We start from the raw sequence: 16026 nt of genomic DNA, 5'->3' as shown, positions 1-16026 counted from the left end.
TGGAGGGGTACTGTATACTGGCTTGCTCCTCATGGCTTGCCCAGCCTGCTTTCTTATAGAACCAGCCCAGGGATGGCACCACCCACAATGGGCTAAACCCTTGCCCACTGATTGCTAAGAAAATGTCCTCCTGAATTGTCTATAACCCGACCTTACAGAGGCATTGTCTCAACCGAGGTTCACCTGCTCTCAGATGACTCTAGCTCGTCAGGCTGATACACAACCAGCCAGCAGTGCTTTCGAGAAAAAGGTGAGGGTATCTGAAGGTTGCGGGTGTGCCTTCTAAAGATCTCGTTAGGAAATCACTATGCAAAAAGAGAAAGTGTACAACATCCACTTACTTCTTTAATTTCTTCCCCACTCTAGCCCCAGCTCAGGTCTGGGGAAGTATTAGCTTCCTACCACAGTGAAGCCACTTATCTAAAGCAGGGGCAGTGACCTGGGTGATGAGGCCCAAAGGCATGACTGAGCCCCAGCAGGGCACAGTGCGGAGGCTGGCCCTGGGGAAGCCCTGGCACCACTGTTTTTCAGAGCAGGGACTGTGAGCTGGGCATATTTCTAACAGACACATCATGCTGGGTGGGTCACCTGGAACTTCCTAAGTGTCTAAGTCAGGAAGGTTGAAGAAAACAGGGAAAGGAAGCAGCAGGTTAGGGAAGGGTGACAGTTGGATCCTTCTGGTGAGTAAGTTGTTCCCTGCTACAGTGACACATGTAGGGTGTGGCTGGGATGAGGAAACCCAGGTCCTCATAAGAGCCCTGGGGCAGCAGAGAGCTGGAGCCTATTGAGGTAATAGCTTCCTGGAGTGCTTATGGCAGGGTGAGCCGCCTTCTGCTGGGAGAGGACAGGGCTGGGTGTTAGGCGCAATGAGAGGCTGTGGAATGAAGCCACTGGCTGACTTCAGGCTGCCAGGCAGGTACTTCATGAAGGCCATCTGTAGTCGTCGCCTTTGGTGGGCTTGTGAGAACACAGGCAGGTGCTCAGGAAAGTGGCTCACTGACTGCAGCCGCGCAGGCGTGAAGACCCGAGTACAGATATCAAGAAGCCAGGGAATGCTGGTTGTGATGGCATATGTCCTCTACAGCAAGATGGGCGGCAGAGACTTGAGACTCCCTGGAAGCTCATAAGCCACCTGAGCAGGAGACGTCTAAACAAGGTAGAAATCAGGGACTGACACCTGAGGCGGTCCCAAGGTACATGCATAACACACGCACGCACACAAAGGTGTTTTCTTGATTTAGTAAACTGGTCTGAGGTTAGAGGAGCTTCATTCCTCTGCATGCATTAGACTTTCTGCCTTAATCCCAGAGGCTAGAGTTAGGACCCAGATGCTGGGGTTAAGGAGGGCCAACTCCTGTAGCACATGTAGAGAGAGTGCCCAGGTGACATGAGATTTCTTTGCACGAGGGAATGTCTTTTGTCACCTGTATTAGACCTTGCTGGTCAGGCTCATACAGATGGGGAAGGACATTCCGCTGAAAGTGAATAGCTAAGGAAGAGTCAGGTGGGAGGGATGTGGAGTTGGACTCAGACAGACCTGCTCTCCAGGGGTGGGGAGAACCCAGACTAGTCAGGCCATCTCTGCGTTGACCTCAAGTCTTACAGCACTCACTGAGCAGACCATTGCCCATCGCTTGCTTCAGTTTAGGAGAAAGTTGATGTGCCCCCTCTCTTCCCCTCTGCCTCTGCCAACTGGAATCTTTTGCACATGTTTTTAATAGGCACCCCTTAATCCGAGTGTCGCCTTCTGGGTTTTATTCTGTTTTCCTTTCCTTAAACAAAACAGAGAGTCTGTGCCAGCTTGGAACGGGGCTTGGAACTGAAGCCAGCCAATGCGTTAGGCTGGCCTGGGGCCAGTGGAGAATTGAGTACCCCATGCCAGTTGAGAAGCCTGCCTGACACCATGCTGGTGGAGGTGGGGGCCCTGATGGCTGGTGCTGGAGGCATGTCTCCTGCATTTCTGTTCTGGGAAGATATTAGCAGGGACTGACCAGGCTGGTGGGGGCTGGGCTATGTGGAGCCAAGCAGGGTCTTCTCTAACATTCCAGGTGATAGAAGCCTTGGCTGACAGAGCAAACCCACGCTCCTTGGAGCATAAGCCAGTCGGCCAATGCAGTCTTGCTGAGAAAGGAGCCTTTGAGCATCAGGTCTCCAGGGCCCGTGTAAACTACATTGGCACTTGTTGGGAAACTCTGAAACCTGGGGTGTGCTGATTCTAGGGAATGGCAAAGTGGCTGGAGCAGCTAAGCCCATATTGGCTGGATCTCGAGGCACACTTTGTTCAAGCCTTGATAGATCAGAAAGCAGAGAATGGAACCAGAACTCAGGAAAGGCTGTAACCCTCAAGGCCTGCTTCCAGGGACCAACATCTGCCAGCTCAGGCCTGTGCCACAAAGGTTTCATAACCTTCTTAAATAGTACCACCAGCCAGGGACCAAGTATTCACATGTACGAACCTATAGGGTGCATTGCAGGTCCAAGCCATAACAACTATGGCTGCTTTCTGTCGGATCCTTTAGAAAGGTCAGAGTCAAGCTGTCGGTGTGTGCTACCATATACTCATACCAGGGATAGTCGGATAGTTCTTTTCTCTCCAGAGTCCTGACCTTTCAAAGAAAAAAAATTGCATATGTGCACGGGGACAGGGCTACCACTGCACAAAGAAATAGTAATTATACTTTTTTGCTTTGTACCTGCTATGGCTGAAATGGCCGAAGGAAGCAGCTAGGGCTGATACTGGGGATGGAGGGAGAGAACTCGAAGACACGGCCATGTGCATCAAATTAAAAGTCATGCAGGGGGCTGTCCAATTCTTCCTGTTTCTAAGCCAAGAGCGGACAGGTAACCTCCAAAGTGGCAGCCTTCAAATTGTGCCTTGGTGCAATGATACAGCTGCTGAGTGCTGATGGTGTGTCTGTCTGAGTCCAGTCTCCCTACTATGCTACTCAGGGCACCTGGAGGATCACAGAGGTGTTTGGAGATGGGTTTATATCCTCCCCCCAAGGCTGTTTTCTACCCGGAAGCTCACCTTTCTGAGAACAGTATTCATCCAGGTGGGACAGACACTCTGGGTGGCCTGCCATCTTGTACTGAACTAGGCCCAGGAAATTCTAGGCAAGACTTTGAAATTTGGGGGTGAGGGGATGACTGTTATCCATATTACTGAGGAAGGCAGGGCTGACCTGGATCAGCCCAAACTGTCTCTTCAGATTGACACACGCCAGAAACAGTGACAGAGATGACTGGCGTTAGCTCTCTTCTAGAACCAGTCTTTGACACAGAATAGGAAACAGACCAGAGTAGATCATGTCTGCAAGGACACCTCAAGGTCGGTAGAGCCTGTACCTGGGTAGTAGCAGCTTGTGGCACTGACAGGTCACCTGAACGCTCTAAACCTTGGCTAGCCCCCTTTTTTTTAGGGGAAAAAAAAACACCCCAAAGTGTCCAAAGCAACATAGCTCACATTCTAGTGGCTGATTGTTTAGAATCTAGCTTATCTCACTGGAATGTGAAAGCATGGAGCAAAGCCAGGGCTGCAAGTGCTCCTGTCCCATCACTCCCTTCTCTGTACAGTAGCTTTGCCACCCTGTCCTCGTGGCCTCTTGTTCAACCGTGAGAAGGGAGAAGGGAAGCTTTGTTTGTTCTTCTGCATCTGTAAATTCAAGACAGGATGGGGGAGTTCTGAGGTTCAAGGTCAAGGTCATTGTTACTGTTGGTACCTTCTGCCATTTGCTGCATGGCCACATCGTCACTCCAGTTAGCTCAGGAAATCACCGATAACTCTAGTGATGTAGAGGATACAACATGTGGGCAGGGGTAATTTAGAGGCTGACACAGAGAACATCGATGAAGTCAGGTTGGTTTAACCTAAAGGACAGTGGCTTTCAGTGGGGAGTGCTTCCAACCCCTGGAACACATCTGGCAGTACTAGGAATAGTTTTTATTGTCAGTATATTGGGATATATATATATATATGTGGTGTGCTGACCCTGGAGCTGGCAATATGTACTGTATAAAGTGTCAGGATGGGGACTTTGTCCTCACTTTACTCTTACAAGGACCACATGCCTGAGATGCAGGAAGATGGGGCCACTTTGTCACCAGGGGGCCGCCTAGGCTCTTCCCTGTGGGCAACACAGCAGCTGCTGCTCTTTGGCTTAGCCACTTAAAGGATACTGAGCATGGGAGCAGCTCCCCAAGTCGCCTGGCAGGCAGCAGACAGGATTGTCAGGCAGATGCTGAGCCGTCCCTATTCCCTTCTCATCAGAGCCCCATGCGAGGGAGGAGAGAGGACTTTAGGACCTCACAGTCAAGATGGGTAGTTGAGACACTTAATGGATACCAGCTTGTACAAAACACACAAAATCACTAGGTGGCTGCGTAAATATTTGGGAGTACTCCAGGGTGAGAGTCTTGAGGTAGATGGTGCAGTGAGCAGGAGGTGGACCATTTAAGTGCAGCAGAGTGGGCCTAAAGCTACTCCCTGTAGTGGAGCTACAGTGTGGAGAAGCATTTGGAGGTGCACAGGGTGCACGCAATCCTCCGGGAGGCTGCCGGATGGAGAGAGAAGATACAAGGGCCCTGCCTGCTGAGGGGACCCTGAAAGGGGCTGCTTACGGTGCTGGTCAGTCCTGCCTCCTTTCATGTTTGGGCCAGCCTTACTCTGAAGGCTGCCTCTGGTCACAGGAAGGCCAGATACCATGGGACATGCTGCCCAGAGGCCCAAAAGGCATGAATTCAGTGCCTCATCTGTCAGGGTCTTCCCCAAATTTGGAGGATCTCACTCTGACACCCTGAAGGGTTTGTGCAATGGAAATTGGGAGGTCAGAGGAGACAGCCTTCCAGAGCCTCCCTGAATACCTACTGACCTGGCACACCCCATGTCTCTTCAGACCTGCAGCCAGTCACCTACTGTGAGCCTGCCTTCTGGTGCTCCATCTCCTACTATGAACTGAACCAGCGAGTTGGGGAGACATTCCATGCCTCACAGCCGTCCATGACAGTAGATGGCTTCACTGATCCCTCCAACTCAGAGCGCTTCTGCCTGGGCCTGCTGTCCAATGTCAATCGGAATGCAGCTGTGGAGCTTACAAGGCGGCACATTGGTAATATACTCCCCCCCATCTCCTGAGACCCCAGAGAGGAGGTGGGAGCATGGCACAGTAAGCGTCTACACAGTGTAGATACATCACCTGGTGTCTGCTCACTGGCTGTTTTCTTGTACTCTGGTCCTCTTTTGTAAAGATTTATTTATTTATTATATATAAGTACACTGTAGCTGTCTTCAGACACACCAGAAGAGGGCATCAGATCTCATTACAGATGGTTGTGAGCCACCATGTGGTTGCTGGGATTTGAACTCAGGACCTCTGGAAGAGCAGTCAGCGCTCTTAACTGCTGTGCCATCTCTCCAGCACCCTCTCATCCTTTTCTAAGCCTAAGGGGAGCATTCCCACTGGGCAGAGATCACTATTTATGTAACTACAGATGTACTGACCATTGAGAACAAATTTCTGTCCATCTGGTGTTCAGGTGATTGGGGAAAGTGATAAAATGCAGACTGCACTAGGAGACCGTGTGCAGGGAGGTCCCTTTGGCAAGGGGACAGGGAGTGCCAAGGCCCCAGTAGCAACGTCACCAAGGCACCTCTGTGCCTTGTGGGGTATCGTGGGGTGGCAGAAGCTGTCCCTCTGGGCACCGCTGCAGTAGCATCTAAGGTAGGTTTTTACTCTAGGCAGGAGCTCGGGCCTGAGGCTGGGTGATGGCAGAAGCTATTATTGGGACTGGGCCCAGGCTCTTTATGTGCCAGCTATTCCAGCAGCTTTAGGAACCCAGAGCTCCCACTTGGCTTCAGGGTGGGCTGTGGGCTCCTTGTCTGATCCCTCCCCCGCTGGCCTAGTTGCCCTGTGGGTTGGTCTCTGACCCACTCTCTCCTGACCTCCGCAGGGAGAGGTGTGCGGCTCTACTACATCGGAGGAGAGGTCTTCGCAGAGTGCCTCAGTGACAGTGCTATTTTCGTCCAGTCTCCCAACTGCAACCAGCGCTATGGCTGGCACCCTGCCACTGTCTGCAAGATACCCCCAGGTAAGCTCTGGAGGTGTTGCCTGGGAAATCTTTCTCAACTTCCCCCCACAATTGTGTATGTTGTTGACACTGTGGCTGTCTGTGTGCTGCCACTGACCTCTAGAACAAAAAAGGCAGCGTCTAACAGACCTGAAACCTAGAGCGCCCTCCCTCACCTCTAGGTGATGTCTTCAATTCATTCTTTCTCCAAATATATGGTGTGTTCTCGTTCTATGCCAAGATGGACAGGGGTGCCCACAGCTTTATGGGCCTAAAGTGTTTAAGATGGACACAGGAGGATTATGATACCCCCACTGATAGGGAAAATACCTATGGATGGTGGGGTGAAGTTTGTGAGGGCATGTGCCAGGAAGAACAGTGTAACGAGGGTGGGTCACTGGGTGTGTTGGCTGTGGGAGCCATGCAAAGACAGGGGGACATTTAAAAGGCATCCTGGAATCAGGCCATGCATCAGTCTGAGAAAGTTTTGGGTTTATTCTGGGGAGTTGAGGTTTTTCTGAGAATGTCCCCTGGACCGTCTCCCCACCCCCCAGAACTGCCAGGCTGCAGCCCCCCTACCCACAAGGCAGAAAGCCAACACGCTCCTCAGATAGCAAGTGGCCCGTGCTCAGCTATTGCCTGGGATGTATTGTAGCTCCTCTTCCCATTTGCTGCTGCTGCTGAGATGTCAGTGGAGTAGTGGGCGGGGTCGGCCAAAGACTGCAGAAAATCTGCTTGGGCAGAGGGCACCTTCTGTGGTTTCAGTTTACAAAACACAATCACATCTCTAAAAAAGGCTAGGGAGAGAAGTTCTGAGAGGAAGCACTCTGGCTGAAGCCTGCTGTTCAGCCTGTTTGCTCTGCTGAGGCTGAAGCCCAGGAGGGGCTTATGGATTATGCTCTGTTCTACCCACCTCCTCCAGGAGCAAGCAGGGGTGAAGGTGGAAGCTAGGTGGTATTCCTAGCCTGCAGTCTTGCCCACTCCATCTCCACCCCTGCTGAAGGATGAGCTGGCTCTGGTAGTATCCTGTTAGATCAAAGACTGCTAGGGCCCTGATGACCAAGCCCAGCTCCCCCTAGCACCTAAGGGAGATAGGGGTCACAGGAGCACAGCCAAGTCACACAGCACAGCGGATGGGGTCTCTGCTAGTCCAATGGCTACTGGACATGGGACTCTGGCCTTGTAGTCTTCTCTTCTGGGTCTTGCAATCCTGGCACTTGAGCAACAAGACTTCAAACAGGTTTATTTTCAGTGTTATTTGTGCCTGTCTCTAGATTTACTGTGGAGAATTTAGGTACACTTTGTTGTAAATGTCACCTTGGACCAAGGCTGTATCCAGAGGCCACCATGTGACCCAACTCTCTTTCCCAGCCCCAGCATGAGACAGGGCTATCAGGTTGGAGATGCTTATGAACTCCTCAGCATCCCTGTGTTGGCAGGTCCCTTGCCCGCCTCACTGCCATGTGACCTACTATACGGATGCAGGAGCACCTGTCTCCAGGTGGCTACCACAAACCACTGGCAACCAGGCTCGGGTCCCCTGCCTCTCTGAACCCTAGGGTTCTGCCTCAGCCTCTGTGCTATCTCTTTAGCACTCATCTACTTCCAGGCTTCATTCTTGGCATCCCTGCAGCTGGAGGTGGCCCCTACAGGCCAGCCTGTGGTGTCTTTGCACATGCACCTCCTGCAAAGGGTGTGCAGATCGAGTGTAGGAATAGAGAAGGCTCATCCTTGCATGGTGGTGAGCTCTGAGCAGATAGCACTGGGTGGAAACATTGTGTGCTACTTGAGGTGTGTGAATCAAACCATTCGGGTGGTCTTAAGTTTGGCTTATCTGTGGTTGGTAGGCTGCAACTTGAAGATCTTCAACAACCAGGAATTTGCAGCCCTCCTCGCTCAGTCTGTCAACCAGGGCTTTGAGGCTGTCTACCAGTTGACTCGCATGTGCACCATCCGTATGAGCTTCGTCAAAGGCTGGGGAGCAGAGTACAGGTCAGTGACTAACCCGCCTTTAGCGGTGGTAGAGGGAGCCAGCTCAAGGCAAGGTATAGCAGCCATGTGTAGCAACATAGGCCTTAGTCTAGTACTTGGCAGCCCTCAAGCTCTGTCAGTTTCTAGGTCCGCTGTGGGGACACTGGCATTGTTCTTGTAGAGATATGGGGGCTAAACACTGATGGGGAGCAGAGAGCATTCATGGATTCAAGTGGAAAAGACAGGTTCAGACTTGGCCTCTCCTGGCTGCTGCTGTGTCCTCAATTTCCCTGGAATGGACTCTCGAGATGACTGTCTCCCTGACAAGGAAGGAGGTTTGAGTGTTTTATAGGGAATGGCTAATTAATGCAAATGTTTTAAAGGATGCAAGTTAGTACTTACAACTATGGCACCCTCATAGCAGGGTCTACCCAGTCTGCTTGATGCAGGACCTCAGAGCGTCTAGGCTAGGTTTAATGAGAATGCCTGGGAGGCAGGGCCATATGCCCTTCTTCTCCATGCCTCCTCCCCAGCCCCCACAGCAGAGCCGCACGGAGGTACCACTCGTCAGCTGCAGCCAGCGCCTTGCAAGCTCCTCACTCCTTCTCTTCATTTTTCCAGATGTTTGGAATCAGTTTTGTTTTGCAGTCATTCTGTGCCCCAGCCAAACCCATTTCAATATTGGCTCTGAGCCACCATTTGTAATAAAACCCCGATGAGCATGACTTATGGAAAGTTAGATTCTCCGCAGAGGACAGAGGTCTGTAAAATCTAACCTCGCCGTCGCTCTTTCACGGGTGCTCCATAGTGCCAGTGAGCAAAGCACCCTGGGCCTTTTCATCTGGAATCCAGGGAGGGTCACCAAGCACGCAACCCAATTGCTCAGACTGCGGAATAACTCTCAGCCATGCTGTGATGACCCGGCAAAGGTCTGGCTGGACGAGTGCCTGGGCCAACCTTTTAGCCCACAATTTAGATCATTTGGGGAATCAGAGTGAAAGGTTAGAAAATTAATTCTTTAAGGCAAAAATCCCCAAAGGAAAAGAAGCAGATGCTCCGGGCTGAGTGTGAACCTCCCTAACTGTCTGAGCAAAGCACAAGATGATTAAGGGCCAGTGAGCCTCAGGATGGCCCTGAAAGGGGTGCAGCACCAGGACCCCCATCTTCAAATATTGGCAGAAGCCCCTCTCTATGGTACCGTATCAGCATGGAGGAAACCCTGCCAGCACACCCCGTCCTACCGAGCTTACTGCGTCACTGCCGCCTGGCAGCATAGCATGGCAGCCTAGTGGCGGGTGCGGCCCCTTCCCAGAACAGCCATGCCCTCCTGCATCGTGGGCCAAGCAGAGTAAGGTTTCAGGCTGGCTCTTTAGAGCAGCTGTGAGCAGGTCTGCAGCCTGGGCCTCCCCCTCCGGGTGGCACCCGTCTGTCGCCACAGCAGATAGCCTTTGCTCTGTGGAGGCTTCTGGGAGCTTGCCTGTAAGCTGCGTCACCAAGCAGTCTGAATTTAGACAAAGTGCTTTGGGGGGAAAAGCAATGTGTGGTGTGCCTTGGTTTTTCCAGTAATTGTTTCCCGGCTAGCTCTGCTGGTAAGATTTTCCAAAATAAGCTGTAGATGGGATTATAGCGGCACACTGGGACTTGAAGCATGTGGGCTCCGTCAGTGCTTTGTAAAAATGCCCGCCCTCCATCAGACAGAATGACAGCTGTGGAGCTGGACCAAATCTGGACCTACCCAGTGACCAAGCTAGGAACCAGGGAGACCTTTATTCAGACAGGAGGTTATGCATGGGGCTTGTCACAGTTCCTGGAAACTGACCTTCTTTGAGGTCCTCTCCCTCCAGCAGAACCCAACTTACACAAAGCTCTCCCTGGAAGTTTGGTCTGGTTCAGCTACACCACTTCTGGGGTAGTATTTACCTCTCTAGCATAAAGAGAGAGATCTCTTTCTTGGGGTAGCAGAAAGCAGAATTGTAACTTACCTGTGTCCTTCTGAACATTTTAAAGTCTCTCACCTCTTCCCTCTTCTTCCAGGAGACAGACAGTCACCAGCACCCCCTGCTGGATTGAGCTACACCTGAATGGGCCCTTGCAGTGGCTTGACAAGGTCCTCACCCAGATGGGTTCTCCCAGCATCCGCTGTTCCAGTGTATCTTAGAGACACTGGGAGTAAAGGGAGCAGGTTGGGGAGGGTGGGCTTGGGGAAAATGACCTTGGAAGAGAAGTCCATCCAACTTGGTCTTGTCAAAGAACACAGATTTCTCTCAACTAAGGCATCAACCTGTTTCTGAAACCACAGAAGATCCCAGTGATGGATTTTATGAACAGCTGTGTCTGCTACATACACGTCCCAGTTTGAAGGCCAAGTGATGGCTTCTGATCTGATGGCTTCAACTAACAGGTGGTATGTCGCCACTCAACTCCTTGTTAATGACAGAGATCTGGGATGTCACAGTCCAAAAGGAAAGTACCTTTCTCCAGGGCTCGAGTGCTGAGTTTATCTTTGGAGAACTTTTAATGGAGGATGCCCTGCCCCACCACCCTCACAGAGAAGGTGAACTCCATACCCTACATAGGTACTTTCCCCAACTTCCAGAATGCAGCGATGGGAATATGCTGGAGGGTAAAGTTGGGGAGAAAAGTTTCTTCATTGCCCCTCTTCCTTGGAAGGACCTGCTGAAGTTCAGTGTGTATGCAACGTACAGTTCTATTATCACATCACCCTCAAAGAGATACAGATGTTGTTCAAGTGTTCACAGCAAGGGCAGTCGTGGAGCATGCGTCCTGGGTGAGGTGGCACCACACTGAATGAATGCATCTGGGAACTGGCACCATATTCTGATGCGTAGGCTGTGTTGGTTTATGGAAACAGTTGCATTAATGAATTCACCTAGCATAGGCTTTTTGAATGTCTTCTGTTTGATAAAAACAATCCTGGGTACCTATGTTGGCTGGAAAACCAGAGTGGACCTGGCCACTGCTTCTTGCCCTGGGGTTTGGAAGCTGAGAGTTATAGAAGACAATTCACCAGGAGGTAAGACATCCCAGGCTGACATGGCAAATGAAAGGGCTATTTAAAATGTTTTTACACCTTGGAAAATTGCAGGCTCGGTGCAGAGAACTGTCATCTTCACCCTGGGATGTAAGGTTCCTAGCTTTGGGAAAGGAGTGCCACCAAAATCCGCTGTGGTGATGCTGTGTGAGGAGCACGGTCCCCAGTAAAAATGACAGAGAAACGAGCGTAAGTTATTTCAACTGGAAAAGAGTCCCTTTCCTGGCTGTTTTAGAACAGGGCACACAGGACTGCCACCTGAAACTGGTGCTCTCCTCTTGGCTGCTGTTTCTGTTGTAAAATGACGATGAGCCCATGATTCTGCATGGATTTCCCATTGAAGTTCTGTCTTGTTCCAGAGGGTTAGAAGGCGCACCCTCCAATGTGATAAATGTGATGTTCCAGTGAGGCATTCGGATCCTCCTTCAGTCACAGATGCCCACGTAAGTCTCTCCCCAGGCTGTTGATGTGGAACACAGACAATTCTGAACCTCTCAGGTTCTTGGAAAGGGCAGACCACAGTTAGTCCTCAGGACTGCCTACCTGACAACACGCTCTGAGTCGGAACAGAGGCACTCTGGTGTGGCTTCTATGGAAGCATTCATGGTCCTCTCATCAGCCATGGGCAGAGGTTTGTCACTTGCTGCCCAGGTGACTATGGCAGTCCATTCTGCTGCAACTGGAAAGAACAGAGTTCCTCACTGCTCAGAGCAGATGGCTGCTTCTGGAGGCACAGAGCTGGGAGTTTGCCCCTTCACTTATCTGGCCAGTTGACTCTTGGCGTCCAGGAAAGGCCATGCCCTTGTGGAGAACATGGGTCCTTTGGGTCCATGTAATCAAGGTGTCCTCCCAAGGTAGTTTTCATTCTTGTATGAACAGCATTTCTGCTTTGAAAGAACAGATGAGAATCAAAAACAAAACAAAACAAAACAAAAAAAAACTGCAGCAGTTGGTGTGGCCTGCACGTGCTGTTCCAGCCTTGGGCACCTGCTGACACCGACCCACATGGCTAGCACAGGGCAGGGGTCTTCGTCTTCGGTACCGCAGAGAAGCTAACTCTAGCCCTCTCCTTCCTTAGTGCTTGTTCAGGTGGATTACAGTCCTGTGCTGGCCTGTCATGGCAGCTGGCTACCTTCCAGACGGCCTGTAGAAGGCCCTGGCATTTTGAGGAAGGCCTGGAGTGGAGAGCAGGGACTCTCTTAGGAAGAACACAAGGCGGGCAAGGCTGCTGGCAGACTTCTCCACTGACCTGAGAGTGTGCTGTATATTTTTTTTACTCGTTAAATGTATTGCATCAAGCCTCAGTGCTTATGGGGTGCTGTGGTCTTGATTTTCCCCAAATTGCTTCTCAGAGCTGGGATGTATTCCAGAACCTGATGTTTTTATTCAAACCACAGAAAGGATTTAAGTAGCATGTGCAGTCACGCATGTGCCTGAGTTGTCTGGGGCAGAGGCAAGCATATGACTGTGTTCTTAGCCCCAAGCTGCCATTTTTGAGTTTAAGTCCTTGAGAGGCTGGGAAGGCACACGTGCCAGAAGGGATGAAGCTCTATCTCTGCCCTGTATTCTTACTGTGTGAGAATGTGTGAGCCCTTTACATCAGAAGGAACCTGGTCAGAGCTCTCTCACTCTGAGTGGGGTCAGTGTTCCATTACTGGCTCCTTTAATAGCCTTCACAGTGCACAGCACCGTACCGGTGTGAAGAGAGCCACACGCCAGGATGTGGGTCAGCCGTGAAGGTGGCATTGCAGACGGGAACCTGTGGATGCATGGCTATCACCCTCAACAGTCCCTGCAGTTGCTTGTGTTGACACAAAAGTGATGTTTAGCATTCTGCCGTTCTCATATTTATGTAATAACTCCTTAAAGCCATACAATGGATAACTATTTAATTTCTTAAAGACAGTTGCAAAGGCCTCTCTCCCAAGGACAGCTTGGTAGAACTGGGGCACAACCAGTCCCAGATACTGGTGGAGTCTATGGTGGCTTTTTTGGCTCAGTACCCGCAAGCATCAGAACAGACTGGGCCGGCATGTGGTAGTGTGTGCAAACAGGCTTCCCCAGTCCCAACCCAGACCCTCTGCACCAAGGGCCATTCCTTCTGCAAGCGGAAACTTCCCATGGAAATTGGAGCCATCTTTTATCCCAAAAGCCTTTGCTGCTGCCAGGGCAAGTCGGCTGGTGTGGACTCTTATTTGGGGACTGAGGTTACTGTCACTCCTTAGCCAGCTAGGCCTTTAGTGTCTTTGTAAAAAGCATGTATTTATAGTGTTTTAGATTTTTCTAACTTTTTGTATCTTACAGCATTGTACCCCATTGTTAAAGAGCCGTGTTCCCTCTTCTTATAAGCGCCCTTCTAATAAACTTTTCACTGTAAAGCTCCTGAGCCAGGAGCACAGTCTGATTCCCTTGCTGCTGTTTCTGGGTAGAGGGACTTAAAAGGGAACCCCAGCAAGGCCCTGGGGGCTTCAGAGTTCAGCAGGTGCTAAAACCACAACACTGGGTGTGGCCCCCACTGTCACTGTCTTTGCTTCCTTACCAAGGGCACTTCCTTACCCTGGGTCCCTAGATATGGTGCTAGTCATAGTCATAGACATGCTCTGGAATCTCCTCTGCTCATTGCCCCTGCCTCAGGCACTCCAGGTTCCCCCACCATCCCCCGCCCCACTGTCACTGTGTCTCCCATGCCAGAGACACAGAAAATTGACTAGTAGCTCCTGCGATGCCATTCTGAATTCCAAAGTCAAAATGAGATATGAGCTGCTGTCCTGAGACACAGATGGAGATGACCAAAATACCAACAAGAGAAGCACAAAGGAGACAGGTCCCCATCCTTAGGGAGCCCCTTCCACCTGTCCCAAGGACTTAGTCCAACACCTGTTCAGGAAGGAGCCACTTCAGTAGGCCTCCACAGGCCAACTTCCACCCTCAGCCCATCTCCCCGATTCCCTCCAGGCCTGGTGCGATGTTTTTCAGTGACTTGGAAGGGCCTGTACCCCCATGTGATCTGTGGGAAGTGGCTCATGGAGCCCACTTTCTCACCATTCAGCCTCTGCTCTTGGCAGCTCCTGCCCTAGCTCCCAGCAGCAGCATGTTTCTTTTCCCTGATCCCTCACCTTGCTGAAGTTCTACTTGAGCAAACTCCCCCACTGGAAAGGCCCTACCCTAGGAACCTTCCTAATTCTCCTTGGGTCAGCCTTTTTTCCTGAGCCTGCACCTCCCTTGTGGTCTGGTGTTCCCAGACCAGTGTGGGCTCTTAATAGTCCTTCATAATGAGTTCAACAACCCTCAAGGTTTTTAACCACACAAATGCTAGTGACTCCTGTATCAGCCCAGAGGTTCCAACTTAGAGACAGAGGCCTGCTGGCCCGTCAACTGCCCATGTTCACAACCAGAAGACATGATTACAGAAATTATCATTCCCTTCTGCAGAATTATATTGGGAGGTCATCTTTGTCCATGGCTCCCCACCACTTGTTGCTGAGTCTCTCCAGTCTCTGCTCTCATGACTCTACCATGGCAGCGTCTCCAACACCGGAGACCCTGCCACAGCACCACCATTGCTCTGGTCTCCCGCCTGCTCTCTTAACAGTTCACACAGCCCCTGTTAACCATAACTGTCTCTATACAGAAATATCTGAAAGAATTATCTTTGCTTTGGCTCATGATCCTAGACCTTTCAGCCCTCAGTCATTTGTGGGCCTGTAATGAATGGCAGGGCAGAGCCAAGGCATGCCCCAATGACTGTGTGCTCAGACCTATCTCAAAAGTTCCTCCAGCTCCCAATAGTGCCGTGAGCCAGGGACAGCCTTTAACACATGGGATCCCTTTATGAGGGATCAGGGAAAGAAACATGGGGGCAGCTCTCAAAACCAAACAACATTGCTCTCAGCCTACAGCACCGATTCCAAGGTCATTCCACTGAAGACCTAACTTCCCTCTCTACCGAGCTCTCCACTCCTTGCCTTGCTCTCCACAGCGCAGCAGTGGTGGGACTGTGCCACCCTCTGCATGCCTGCCTGTGTTCCTCCCACACCTTCTACCTTTGGCCTGCAGCCATCTCTGTGCCAATGCTTTGCCGTTTCCCTCAGCTCTCCCTAAGGAAGCCCTTCATTATTAGTCACCATGTGTCTGTCATCCCTTGCAAGCAGTGAGTTCCGGAAAGCAGGCCCTAAAAACTGTATAGTCTTGCACCCCTGCTTTTTTGTGGCCTAATATGTGTACCAGCTAGAGCCCTAGCTGGTGTAGCTGTGCCTTCTACGGCTTTCCACTGTACTACTTCAGTGACAGTCATTTGTGGAACTAAAGGAAAGTCACCAAAATCCAGTTCCAGGCCACTTACCCATACAGCTGTCCCCTAGTGACACAGTAACTGCTACCCTGTACCTCATCCACAGCAACACTCAGGTTAGTGCTGAGTTGAGTCCTTCAGTCAGAGAATCCTCAGTGCACCGAGCTGATCAGACATGGACGAACAAGGTTGCTACCAGGCCTTCCTGGGATGGGTGAAGACCCTTTCTGCCTATAGCATCTCAGCCCCTTGGGACAGGCAGACTCATCTCTGTTATCACCTTAATTGCCACCATTTTTCTGAAGCAACTGTCCTGGAACTTGCAAGCATATTTGTTTGGGCTTTGATTTCTAGCTCTCTGTTCATGTCATGACTTACCATGAGAATTTTCATGCCTCCACTTACCTATGTGCAGCGTTACTTCCCCTCAGTTCTCAAAGTGCGTCCCAGGAGTGTTAATATTACCCAGGAAGCTAAAGATGTGGCTTTTCAGGTCCCACCACACAGCAACTTCATCAGATACGGGGTGGAACCTATCCTGAGTTGGGCTCACATTTCTGCTCGGCCTCCTGCCATGGGACCATGTCTTGCTTGCTTCTTACTTCCATCTCTGTTGAAGTTTGAGCTCCAGAGAGGAGAAACCTCATAC

The 16026-nt window shown here is 51.0% G+C and overlaps 2 protein-coding genes across 6 annotated transcripts in view; one reads left to right on the top strand and one right to left on the bottom strand.

The window, feature by feature from the left end:
* The window catches only part of SMAD3 (SMAD family member 3), a 103447-nt gene extending 89957 nt beyond the window's left edge, over positions 1–13490 (top strand). For 4 of the 5 annotated variants that reach the window (XM_080930039.1, XM_080930041.1, XM_080930042.1 and 1 more), the window contains 4 exons: positions 4893–5105; positions 5947–6084; positions 7911–8055; positions 10069–13490. In XM_080930039.1, the coding sequence (XP_080786165.1) occupies positions 4893–5105; positions 5947–6084; positions 7911–8055; positions 10069–10192 (620 nt within the window). In that variant the 3' untranslated portion in view covers positions 10193–13490. The remainder of the gene's footprint in view (positions 1–4892; positions 5106–5946; positions 6085–7910; positions 8056–10068) is intronic. The other variant, XR_013975365.1, reaches the window with a different exon arrangement.
* The window catches only part of AAGAB (alpha and gamma adaptin binding protein), a 48113-nt gene continuing 43949 nt past the window's right edge, over positions 11863–16026 (bottom strand). The window contains exon 11 of the mRNA XM_080930043.1: positions 11863–11970. The gene's annotated coding sequence lies outside the window, so the exon portion shown is untranslated. The remainder of the gene's footprint in view (positions 11971–16026) is intronic.

The sequence above is a fragment of the Micromys minutus genome (genome assembly GCF_963924665.1).
Source record: "Micromys minutus genome assembly, chromosome: 16".
Taxonomy (NCBI): Eukaryota; Metazoa; Chordata; class Mammalia; order Rodentia; family Muridae; genus Micromys; species Micromys minutus.
This window is presented reverse-complemented; position numbering and strand designations above follow the sequence as displayed.